This window comes from Podarcis pityusensis (assembly GCF_964106645.2).
Source record: "Podarcis pityusensis genome assembly, chromosome: 3".
Taxonomy (NCBI): Eukaryota; Metazoa; Chordata; class Lepidosauria; order Squamata; family Lacertidae; genus Podarcis; species Podarcis pityusensis.
Window position 1 is genome coordinate 33,811,215 of NC_138026.1, and position 13,630 is coordinate 33,824,844.

At 41.1% G+C, this 13,630-nt stretch overlaps 1 protein-coding gene across 4 annotated transcripts in view; it reads right to left on the minus strand.

Annotated features, from left to right (window-relative positions):
- Window positions 1-13,630, minus strand: part of KHDRBS2 (KH RNA binding domain containing, signal transduction associated 2) — a 448,147-nt gene that overhangs the window by 392,590 nt on the left and 41,927 nt on the right. For all 4 annotated transcript variants that reach the window (XM_080998036.1, XM_080998034.1, XM_080998037.1 and 1 more), the window contains exon 2: window positions 9,058-9,157. In XM_080998036.1, the coding sequence (XP_080854162.1) occupies window positions 9,058-9,157 (100 nt within the window). The remainder of the gene's footprint in view (window positions 1-9,057; window positions 9,158-13,630) is intronic.

Sequence of the window (13,630 nt, forward strand, 5' to 3'; positions counted from 1 at the left end):
TTATGCAAGGAGGATCCTGACCCTGACCAGGAATAAAAGAACCAACTCACCGGCTGACTTTCAAACAAACTGTACTGTGTGGCACTTAATTATGTACATCATGCTACTTCACAAGAATATAAGTTCGTCTACAACCGGGGTGGGGGGGTGGGGAGTTTGATCAGTTTCTAGATTGTATCTGCAAATATCTACCTCGAAAGTTGGGTGAGAAAGGAAAGGGGTGATATTTTGAGGATTTCACAAGCCTATTTTTCCTCTGCAGAAGGAGCTATGCTGGGCATTATTTGTTTGCCAGTTAATGCTGAAGCCTTGAGCATAGCATTTAAAGGCCTTCAATTTCATTTCTATATCAGTGGAGGCGGGTCCATTAGGGAGAAAGGGGCACAGCAATAGCTCAGTTGGTCAGAGTGTGGCGCTGCTAACACCAAGGTTGCAGGTTTGATCCCTGTATGGGACAGCTGCATATGCCTGCATTGCAGGGGGTTGGATTAGATGATCCTCAGTGTCCCTTCCAAGTCAAAAACTCTATGGTTTTATGATTCTATGTGCCCCACCGACAGTCTTGATTATTCCAAGCCCCCCTGCTTGCCTTCTGACATACAACTAATTCAGAAGAGTAGCCCTGACGCTCAGCTCTCCTCCTGCTCCGTGTCACCCTTGCAGAATTCAGCAAGAAGGAGGCCAATACTAGACTGCGTCGGCTCCACCTGTCATTGACTCTGGCTCCACCTAGTGTTGGCCTTCCTGCCTCCTGCCCTACCAGTCCCAAAGGGCACCAGACATCCCTGCACCATTTTAGTTGAGCCATAACTGGTGTCCAATTGTTTGCAAAAAGAGAGACTCCCCTGCCTTAGCACCAACTAATTAATAAAACACACACATCCATTATTTACAGCTATATCAATACAGCTATAGAGAGAGCATACAACTGACAAGCCGCTGTGTGTGTTTAATTGCTTATTTCACATTCTTTAAAACATGATGGCAATACAAAACATCTCTCCCTGCTCTGTGTTTGTATGTTTTGCACTCTCACAAGACAATAAAAACAACCCAGTGTCCCCCAGCCACTCCATTTACAGCTAATTTCCAAGAAGGGCAGAGCAGAAGCAATAAAGCATTTAAAACACACAGCCGCAATCTTTATTTACAATGTATGTTTGCTGAGAACTGTATCTAGCAATGTTGCAGAAACTCATATTGAATGGATACCTGCAGCACTCTAGTGGCCAGTCTTCAAAAATGCAGCATTACAGTGAAAGTGAGGCAAAAATGATCAAGAGCTTCTTTTGTATATATGTTACAAAAAGACTGCAATTATATCACACAGTTATCTAGGAGTAAGTCCCATTGAAGTCGACGGGGCTTGCTTCTGAGGACACATGTACATTAACAACATTGTGAATGTATTAAAACAAATATGGAAACATATTTGAAATGTTTTATCACGCTCAGATAACATTTGAGCTTTGCTCAGGGTTGGGACGCAGGTGGCGCTGTGGGTAAAACCTCAGTGCCTAGGACTTGCTGATCGTAAGGTCGGCGGTTCGAATCCCCGCGGCGGGGTGAGCTCCCGTCGTTCGGTCCCAGCTCCTGCCCACCTAGCAGTTCGAAAGCACCCCTAAGTGCAAGTAGATAAATAGGTACCGCTTTCTAGCGGGAAGGTAAACGGCGTTTCCGTGTGCAGCACGGGTGCTGGCTCACCAGTGCAGCTTCGTCACGCTGGCCACGTGACCCGGAAGTGTCCTCGGACGGCGCCGGCTCCTGGCCTCTTGAGTGAGATGAGCGCACAACCCTAGAGTCGGTCACGACTGGCCCGTACGGGCAGGGGTACCTTTACCTTACAGGGTGTCATATTACCAAAGTCCACCCCGGTCTCAGTGAATGCTAACATTCATCTGTGAATCTCAATGTTCACCAAATTTTGGGCATTTAGTGTAAGACACTGATGCACATTTAATCATTTGATGTTAGGTGACACATCTGAAAACATGTGATCTTATCATTTCTCCAGAGTGATTCAGCTGAGTCAAGCACTGAATGACATGAAGTTTTCTCTTCTGCATGTGAATTCAAAGCTATTTTGAGTGGAAATTGTTTTATTTTGCAACAATTCAGCAACTTGATGTTTCATCAGGATGACTAAATTCCTGAGTGTTTTACATAACTCACTTCACTTTACCAAATGTCTATATAAGGTGAGAAGCATAATTTCTGTCCATAACAGGAATATTAATCTTTTTTTAAGCCAATGCAACATATTTTCCAACTCAGGTGATGCCTGGTTAATATAATGAATCTTCTACTACTTCCCTTGGGAGGCTATTAAATAACCAAATAGTTCTCTCAATCACCAAGTCTTTAAATATTCAGCTGTTTTTTTCTGCTTTAATTTTGTTTCATTTATCTAACTGGCATTGCAAAACTCCCCAAAAGCATTTAAGCTCTTTTACAAAAGGAAAAGTGATTCAAAGAGATTTGGCACTATTTTAATGTGGAATTCTTTCCCTAGATGCATATGAATACTCTTTCCATGGCTAGAATAATCTGGTACCCAATTTAGCTATGAGAATTAGGATATGGTTTGATTGATTGACCTTTTATCTACAAACCTGTGGGGAAGCCAAAAGGAAGGAAATAGTAATGTATTATTCAAAAAGGATAATTGCACGGTGATAACACATAGAGAAAAGGTCCAAAATAATATAATTGTAACAGTGAGACAACTGTCTAGGCCAATGATTGCCATCCTTTTTGGGCCCATGGACACATTTGCAAACTGAGGAAATTGTCTATCCTTCTCTCTCTCTCTCTCTCTCTCTCTCTCTCTCACCAACCCACCCACCCCCTAGTCTATTGGCTAAAAAGAATGTTTCTTTCAAACCTAATTTCACAGGGTAGGAGACACTCTGCAGGCCTCAGTGAAGGCCTTTTGAGGTACACATGTATCCATTAATGCCATGTTTGTGACCCTTGCTCTAGGCAATCCAGTTAGGAAGAGGAGGATGGTGATAATGTGATAACAGAAGGCAAAAGTGCTCTAGGGATGTGATCTTTAATAAACGTACTACTTGAGATCTCCATACTTAAGAGCACACTTCAATGAATGTGATTGTTCATATATGTAAACTAACAACCTTTCTCTCCATGATACTTTGCCTCTCAGCCTTTTTGATTGCAAACAAACAAAACACAGCAGAAAACCATCACCAAACAGCTAAAGTTTTACCTCAGGTTTCATTTTCTTCTTGAATCAACATGGCCTCACTTCTTCGTACTTCCTGCTATCATTTAACCCTCCTGATCCTCCATATTGCTTCTGTAAGGCCTGTGCTCTTTTCAGCTTTACCTTATCCACTGTACTTGAATTATAAATCCTCTGGGCAGGGAGCAATTCATTCTATGTGTATGTGTAAGTGCCGCAAGCAGGTTAAGAACCCTTTAAGTCCGCCTTTCCAACCCAGGTGCCTTCTGAATTTTTGGGACTACAATTTCCATTAGTTCCAGCCAACAAGGCCAGTAGTCAGGAAAGTTGGGAACTGTAGTCCAAAACATCTAGAGGGCACCAGGTTGGGTTAGGCAGCTTTAAAGTCTGGATAAGAATGCTGATTTGTTTTTTGTTTGTTTGTTTATTAAATATTTCTTGGTTAACAAAAGTACAGTGGCACATTGGTTTACGAACTTAATCCGTTCCAGAAGTCCATTCTTAAACCAAAGCGTTCTTAAAGCAAGGCGTGCTTTCGCATAGCAGCAGGGGACTCAATTTACAAATGGAACACACTCAACAGGAAGTGAAACATGTTCTTATTCCAAGGCAAGGTTTACAAACCAAAACACCTACTTCCAGGTTTGCAGTGTTCTTAATCCAAGTTGTTCATAAACTATGCTGTTCTTAAACCAAGGTACCACTGTATGTGCAATGTCTCCTTTTTCAAGTTACATTTTCTACAGATCAGTTTCATTTGTTGAGACATTAGTGTTACATTAGGAAGAAAAGGGGGAAAGAGGTGGAGGGTGCATGATGAATGAGGGTGGGGTTGGGTGGTGATGTTTCTATTCTACTTAATGTATGTGTGGGATTTTGTATCAGTGTCGCTTGTGCAGGTTCTCTTTGCTATTCGCTTGTGTTCTTTTGGAGGTAAGAGAGGTTGGGGTTGGCCTAGGGTGTGGTTGTTTGCTTGTGATTGGCTGTGGTGAACTTTGTTTTCATATTTGAGTGGTGTGTGTGTGTGTGTGTGTGTGTGTGTGTGTGTTTGTATCAGGTTAGCCATATTAATTCGTATGCTCTTGGCGGATTTTTGTCGTTGTCTTGTTGGGCTGTTTATGTGATAAAGGGGCGCCATACCGGGGTGAAGGCGTCATCTTCTATTTGTCCCCATGTCAGTTTTAGATTATTGGTTAGTTTTTCTAATAAGGCTGTTTCCCATACTATTTGATACCATTAGTCCATGCTTACTCCTTACAGGTCTCTCCAGTGTCTAGCTATGATGTTTCTGGCTGCTGAGAGTAGGTTCACCCCACATATTATAATTTACTTTTACTGGAAGGCAACTATAGGTGTTAATCCAGAGAAAAGGACAGAAAGGAGAAACCCTCAAACAGGGCTGGATGGGGATGTGGGGAGAGGCAGAGCAACAGAAATCCAGTTTGCTCTCTTCCAGTGCTTTGATTTCCTCCCAAGCTTCTTATTCCCCACACAAACGGCAACTTCTGATGATAGCAAAATGAATACAACCCTGCCTTTTAAAATAAGCTACAAATGAAACAACAAAAAAGGCCCAGACAAAATCCATCTCGACACCTGCCCACCTGTCAGCTACATAAAACCAATCTGCTGAAGCAATAGACATCAGCCGCTGAAGCAAGCCCACTACAAAAGGAAATAAGTTACAGTTTTCTTCAGACATTTTAGTCATTCATCTCCCCTAAGCCCCTGCGGAATAAGCTCTACCTGTAATGTGAGACACTACTAGAATCTCTGCTTCACCCAATGATAGTAGCAATCTATTGTTTCTGAACTATGTTGTCCCTTGAGTTATATCTCAGCTCATGCATTTTTGATCTGTGTGACAATCGTTGTAGCATCACGCCTACAACAGAGGAAATAAGACATTGCTGCTACGGTTTCTGAGTTTCTTCAACATTTTGCTGCAGCCTCATATAAAATGCAATCAATTAAACAACAATAAAACCAAGGCAAAAACTGGAAAGCAACTATATCTAGTTCAGACTGGGATCCAGAATATACACCTGTATTTGAAGCAGTATATGGTGAAGCAGAGTTTCATGTTGTGTAAACACACAGGGACACACAGTGGACACATCCTGGTGCATACTAACTGGTGGCCTGCCAATAACAATGCATGTTTTCTGAATGTTTGACATATGTCACCTTTTCCAATGTGATGGTATTTGCCACTGCTGAATGCCAGTGCAATGTAGTGATAAGTTGACTTAAGACCAGTAAGACCTGGTCATCCTCAGCACCAGCCTTAGAGAGGAGCTGCAGCTTATTTGGTTAGCTCCACCTTCAGTTCTACGTGAAGCTGCCCTAGGCCTGGTTGAGAGGCTCCAGCTGAGGCCAAACTATTGATGGGGACAGACTATCACCAGTGCCTAACTCTGGTGCTTAAATGCTTACATTGACTGGTCATACACTACCAGACCATGTTCAGGGTTCTTGTATTAATTTACAAGGTATTTAATAACATGGGTCCAGGATATCTCAGAGAGCGCCGTGCTTCAAATTCCTGGCCTCATCCCACAAAGAGGGGATCCCCCTCCTCAAAGTATGATGACAGATCTCTTAGGAAGAAAGAGTTAGTTAGACATAGCCACATGGCAGAGGGGTTCATGAAGAGAAGACCCAGCGCAAGCTGCTTGAATTTGAAACCAGGCAGTAGATTCCCATATCATTGGGCTAACTTTTAGATTCACTTTCTTAGCTTTTGAACAAGTTCAGAATCCTTGCAGTTGGCGATGAAAGTGAAAGAATGGCAGACCAAAAGCAGCAGACTGCTAATATTTTCCCCTACCAGACTGCCAGGAGAATCACAGTTTCAGTTTATTCTCCAGCACATAAAAGACCAAGTATCCACACAAAGCATCTGAAGATACTTCACCACTGTGACCTACTTGCAGCAGGAGCAGAAGGACAATGGTTTTGGAATAATATCTGATTGTAGCATGTCTGCTGTCAATGAATCCTTTCGAAAGGGCATCCTTCTAAAGGAAATGAAAATGCAGGACTGCTGAGGTATTGATTTGAAGAAAAGTCCAAGATACAGAACAGTATTTTATACAATAGTTTCTTCACACTACCATTCATTGTTTGGTTAGAAAAATGGGGTTATTTTCTAGATGATTTCTCTTCCCAAGTCAATGTAAGCACTTCTACTCATGAAAGGTGGGCCCCCAGGTTTCTTCTAATCTACTTACACACACTTTGCAGCCATTCATAAAAGGTGCACCTGAGTCCTTGGGAGCCCTTTGGAACTGAATGTAATTCAACAGAGGGCTGTAGTGGGTGGTGGTGCCCAGCCTTGTGTGAGTGGAAGTGTTTTCTGTTAGTGCAACACCAGTGCTGGATACAACAACAACAACCCTTAACCGCATGTCTTCCCCCACTATGTACCCTCCAGATGCTTCAGACTACAAATCTCATCATCTGTGATGGTGCTGGCTAGGCCTATAATTCAAAACATTTGGAGAACACCAGGTTGGGGAAGGCTGCCCTAGCATATTACCCCCTCTCCCATTCCAAATAATAGAAGTGGCATATCTTCTGCATTACCAAACAAAGAGAAATGGCATGACTGCCTCCACAGTACAACTACAAGGTTCATGTGATGGAAAAGGGTGGAAACATGTAGGTTGACCTGATTTCCCTTTTAGGAAAGGTCTGGTTTAAAAATGCACACAACTCGAAAGCTTTCTACTAATTTTCCATGAAGTAAAATATATTTATAGAGTAAGAATAGGAAAATCAAATCAACAAATATCCTGAAAATGGACTCCTCAGAGGAAAATGGCTAGAATCACAAATATGTAATCTTGACCTGCAAACAATAGAAAACTTCATATCACCATCTATGATAGTCACGCTTACACCAGACCAACACTCATTCCTCAATAGCCCAATACAAGAATCTGAGATATTGACCATTATCAAAAGGCTGAAGCATGGGAAATCCCCAGGTCCCAGTGGATTCAGTGCCACATTCTACAAAAAGTTTAGCGTTGAACTTGCTCCATGGCTCACTAACCTTTTTAACAACATATTTGAGAGTCGGTGGAAGAAGATTGGAAGAAATTCAAAGACTATTTACAGAAATACTGCAAAATTAATGAATGTTAGAATGATGTTGGATTGAAGTTAAGGGGTTTCTAGCTATACAGGCTAAAAGAATATGGAAAAATTGGTTTTAATATGTAAAATCTAAAATTTAAAGCTATATTATATCAAGATTAAAGATTAGGATTAAAAAGGAGGGAAAGGAACTGTTGGACTAACATATTTAATTAGAATACAAAAGAGGGAGGTAAGAGGAGGTCCGAGAAACAAGTAAATGTAAAAGAAGTGAGGAAAAGATGAAATTGTTTTTAATTGTTTTTTCCTTTTCTACTTTGTATTTTTTTCTTTTTTCTTTTTTCATTAATGTGGCTTTTTTGTGTGAAATTTTAATAAATATTATTTAAAAAAACAAACAAACATATTTGAAGGCGGTTCTGTTACTGAATCCTGGAGACACTCCAAGACAGTGTTCCTATGTAAACCTGACAAGGACCCAACTCTTGTAGGATCTTACTGATTTCCTTAATTAATTAGGATGTAAAAATATTATCAGCGGTAATGGTAAAGAGGTTGAATGTGTTTAAAGGCACACTGACATCCTCCAATCAAACAGGAGTTATACCAAAGCAACGCATATGATACTCTTTCTGCTGAGCCTTGAACACCACTCATAATTTCCCCCGAGCAGAATCCAGACAGTCTTCATTTCCTTGGATACATTCAAGGCCTTCGACAGAGTTGAATGGAGCTTTATTACATTTTTGTTAAACAAAATGATTTGGGGGGAGGGGGAAATTCCTCCATTTTGTAGACAAATGTATTTTTTAAAAAAAAACAACCTCAGAAACAATCTAATGATGGACTCAGCTCCTTGGCAATCCGACTACAGCAAGCTACTAAACAAAGTTGCCTGTTGTCCCCCCGCAACTCTTTGCACTAGTGATCAAAACCCTGGCAAACAAGATCAGAAATGGTGGCAACATTTAAGGCATAACATCAGGAAAAAGCTCACATACCAGCAATCTGTTTGCAAATGATGTCTTAATAATGGCAGAAAATCCCAGTTGAGCCCAGCCAGCTCTTCAATCCATTTTACAGCAGTTTCATGGAGCAGCAAGACTCAAAGCAAGTAATTCAAATTCCACAATAATGACCTTCAATATTCTTAGAGAAGCAAAAACAAAAACAAAAACAGAAAAACCACACAAAAACCCCACCTGCAAACCTTGTCTGGCTTCCAGTCATGTTGTGGGTGGTTCAGATATGTGGGGGTAATGCTAACTAAAGATTTAAAGTATCTGTACAAAAGAAATCACGCCAGTCTTGCTTCCAAACTAAAATCTGACCTTTGCAGGTGCAGGTGGAAACATATAGTCCTTTCATGGCTTGGTCACATTGCCATCCTCAAAATGACCACTTTACCTTGCTTTCTATTTTTATTCCAAGTTCTGACAATAGACATTCCAACCAAGACCCTCAAGAAGTAGTAACACACAATGGAACTCTACACCAACAAAGGCAAGCACAACAAATCAGCCAAAATTATTCTCTATAGACTCAGATCTAGAGAAAGGCTCAGCTTTCCTAACTTACAGTTTTATTTCGACACCTTCCAAGTAAATGCTCCACATCATCAGAGGTTCAGACATTCCCTGGATAAGAATGGAGTCCTCACCACAATCATTAACAATACAAGGCCATCCTTTATTGCCCATGTCCTGGAATGCAGTCAAGAAAATTAAAATTCCATTCTTAAGACTTACCTTCTTGGTCTGGAAATGTTGAGCTCCTCTTCTGGCACCCCTTCCATCTATGGCTTTCCCTTTCCTCAATCTTCCGAGCTTTTGACAAGAGGATAAGTATCTATAATATAAAGAATGGGTATTCAGACTTCACAATCTTCTTCCTAGAGGCAAATCCATTGAAAAAGAAGCACTAGCAGTCAGGCATCTTCTACACATGGTTGCGGGATTTACCAATTTGTTCATTTGCACACAAACTCTACAACCAAGTACAACCTCTGAGATCTCAAACTACATTTGAACACCTCTGCCCCTGCCCTGGACTAGAAAAGGATGGCTTCCCAAATTTATAAACTCCTGTTTGACCTACAGGTGGGATCCATCTACAACTCTTAGATCCCAGTGGGATCATTTGTTGCACTTTTATCATTTCTCTTACACTTTTTAAAAACAGCATTCCATGTTCAGTTAAGAGCACGGTGATATTCAATAGTACTACAGTGGTACCTCGGGTTACATACGCTTCAGGTTACATATGCTTCAGGTTACAGACTCCACTAACCCAGAAATATTACCTCGGGTTAAGAACTTTGCTTCAGGATGAGAAGAGAAATCGTGCAGCAGCAGCAACAGGAGGCCCCACTAGCTAAAGTAGTGCTTCAGGTTAACAACAGTTTCAGGTTAAGAACAGACCTCCAGAATGAATTAAGTTCTTAACCCGAGGTACCACTGTACTACATAATGGAAGTTTTCTTTCTGCTTCAAGTGAAACAGAGAGATGCTTCACTCCCAATGGTGCAGTGGGATTAGTCACGTGGTCAAATCTAAACGCAAAGCAGCTTGGGACTTCAGGTGTTAGCCTCACTGACATCAAAATGAAAAGGTATATTGCTTAAGCATTATTTTACAGTTGCAGCCTTTGTTTGATTGTTTTGCAAAATCTTCCACTTATACAGAACCAACAGTTTATATTTGTCCATATTAGACTGCTCCCGGTGAGAGAATATAACATCCTGATTGTATGACTGTGAATCTCCATTTCAATTTTTACATTTTTAAAAATTACCTGTTTGCTTGGTTTCCACAGTATTTTCTGTTGCATCAAATAAAAATAATCCTTCTTATTTCCTCTTTCCTGCTATGAAAAATACGGGCAATATAATAGAGCTCAGATAACATGCTATGAGGAATTGTACACATTTAAATGAAGGCATATACTTCAAATCCAGAATCCTAGTTAAGTGGTCTCAGGAACCTCAACTCATTCATCTCACCCTGGCTGAGAGAAAAATAGTACAGTGTCTTGTGAATATGCAAATTACTGAGTATTAATTACCTCCAGCAGCCATATATTCCAAGTTTAAGTGTTAGAACTCAGCCAAGGCAATAAGACCAAATCAGGTCTGTCTTCGTAATTTACATTTTTATAGTTCTTCCTAAAGCAATCCAGAATTGACTTTTACTGCCATGAGAGGGCATAAGCTAGTATATAAATGTACTTACTACACTTGTTATAGATGTTGCTTTTAAACAGGGCTACACTATTCAACTGTTTTAAACACTGTGTAACATCCTGGAGTAAAAACTAGCACCGGTGAAAGTAGAGCACCTGAAGGAACAATAAAATGAGTAACCAATCAGTCCTGTGCATGTAAAATCCCACAGGTCTGATAGGGGCATAACCCTACATTACAGTACAAAGGCTTGCAGCTAAACTCCCAACAGCTGAGAGGAGATCAAGGGCAGTACTACACATTGCCTCATCAAACTGTGTTCCAAAATGTTAATACACCCTGGAAGTCATTGTGGTATATTGGTTAGTGTGTCAGGCTGGGAGAGCAGGGTTCAAAGACCCACTCAGCCATGACCACCCTTCATCCAAAGATCACAGGCTGGGAACAACATAAAAATGTGTTGATCTCAGACTGAGCAGCTTCAACTCACAATAGGTAGCTGCACTTTCACTGAGAGGTGTTTCTCCATTTAAAGGAGTCCAGTCTTCTGCAGGTGTTTACTGGATGATGGGTGGTATACAAATTAATTAAATAAATAATAGAAATGCACAGCATCTCTAAACTGATTTAGAATTGCTAGAGGACTTCAGGAGAATTATGCTTGAGTCATATATCTCCTACAATGCAAGTTATGAGCCAGGAAAATTGCAAGATTCAGTTCCATCATTAATCCTCACCTCTCCCTCACCTGCAATATGGGGATAATAGCATTGACCCACCTTATAGGAATAAAGACTGTTATAAGAATTGCTAGGATTACAGATGTGAAATGTGTCAAACACTTGAAATGAGCTAAAATAAATGCTAAGTATTATTATGCATCTGAAGAAATAGGCTGCTACTGATTAAATTTCACACTGCAGTAAATCTTGTAAGTGCTGCAGCATTGGGGGGGGGGCATTTCTTTCTCTTTGTAGACTAATGAGGCTCATGTTTTTTTTGTTTTAAAAGGCAGTTAACAATTGATACTCAGTGTTGATCTGTTTGAGGTGGCTATGGACATGCTAGCAGGAAGCGCCACCATTTCCTATGGAAAAGGAGACCACACTTCCACATCACTGAGCTTAATCCTTGCTTTCACAGAAGTCAGTTATCAAATAATTAAAAATCACACCCAGTATTTCAACATATATTTAAAAATATATTAAATTTGTCAGTCGCATTATCTTGCCCAGAGCAACCCAAAGCAACTTATAACCAAACAAATAGACAATAAACCTCACACAGGTACATTAAAAACAAGAGGAAAGAGAAATACATTAAAAACATTCCACCCGCTTCTAAAAAGCCACTGATACTTCATGGCCAAAGGTCTGGTTATAGAGGAAAGTTTTTACCTGGCACATAAAAATATATAATGATGGCACACAGCAAGCCTCCCTGGAGAGAGCACTCAACAAAGGAAAGGCCTATTCTTGTGTTGCCACCCTCCAAATCTCTAATGGAGGGAGCACATGAAGAAGGGCATCAGATGATGAACATAGGGTCCAGGTCAGTTGATATGGGGAGAGGTGGTCCTTGAGGTATCGCAGTCCTGTGCCGTTTAAGGATTAATCGGTCGAAACCCGCACTTTGAATTGTCAGCCAGTGCATTTGGGCCAGAATTGGTGTCATATGCTTAGATACATAGATAGATAGATAGATAGATAGATAGGTGGGTGGATGAATGGATAGATATGAATAGCCTCTGCCTGTCTCATAGTTCAATCTCTAGTTTGTTTTTAGTGTTGCACAAATAAAATGAAACTAATGGAAACTATGGCAACACACTGGATATCAGTTTACTAGTACCCGTTTATCCCTATGTGAAGCCAGGCTTCCCATTTCATTTGTTCCTTGAAAAATACTACTGCATGCAAAATGTTCAGGTGGTGGAAGCATTACATGGGTATATCAGACTTTGACACCTCTGGAAAACCTGTCTACAAACCACGGCTGTGCTAGGGATGGGAGGAGAAAGCCCAGAGGCATCCAGAACTAAGAAGTATTGTAGAGCAAATTGGGCATTTCCTAAGTGCAGTTATTCTGACACTCTTCTCTCTCTCTCTCTCTCTCTCTCTCTCTCTCTCTCTCTCTCTCTCTTCTTTCTGAAGAGCAGCTCTCTCCCCTTGTATCATGCTGCAAGTTTTTTCTATAAATTTGGAGGAGTCAGAAAAGCAGACTGTGATGTGACACTGTAGGAGGAAGTTGCTGCTTAAAATGAAAACAAGAGATCCACTCCTCCATGAGCAGATCTCACCTTGTACTACCTTTGATCACAGCCACCATGCATAATCCAGAAAGCATGTGTGTAGCGAATCCTTCATTTTGAATCAAGGCTCCCACAGTTGGAGTTCACCAACAATAAGTGATGATGATAAGTGGAGGGTGCAAATCTCCTCATTCCAAGAAGTGCTCCCATTCTGAGTCAGACCCAGGTCCATTTACGTCTGAGGGCAAGTCAAATGGGGCTTAATATGCTGCCTTGCCACTAGCCATGCCTGCCATTTCTGCCCTTTATATTACAGGCTTCCTCAACCTCTGCTCTCCAGATGTTTTGAGACTACAATTCCCAGCATCCCTGACCACTGGTCCTGCTAGCTAGCGATCATGGGAGTTGTAGGCCAAAAACATCTGGAGGGCTGAGGTTGAGGAAGCCTGCTTTATAAGCCACAGCAGCCGCAGAAAAATATTTCTGTTTGCAAAAGGGCAGGAGAAAACCAGTGGTTAGGAGAAGTCTGCTAGATGCTGCCTTAACCTTGAAATGACAAGGGGTAGGAAGGATTATTTCAAGCTCAGGACAGAAAACATAGGAAGCTGCCTTATATCAACTTAGATCTAGCTTAGTATTATCTGCACTGATTGACAGCAGCTCTCCAGGGTTTCAGGCAGGATTGAACAAGGGACTTTCTGCATGCAAAGCAGATGTTCTACCACTGAGCCGTAGCCCCTTTCTTAGGTGGGCCTGCTGTGAGTTCTTCCTACTCCTAACCCTTTGCAAAGAAGGGGATTTTGCTTGTGAAGGTGAGGGTGGGAACTGGTAAGAAATGGAGCTTGTTGTGGCTAAAACATCTTTGTGTGTGCATGTATCAATATATTGC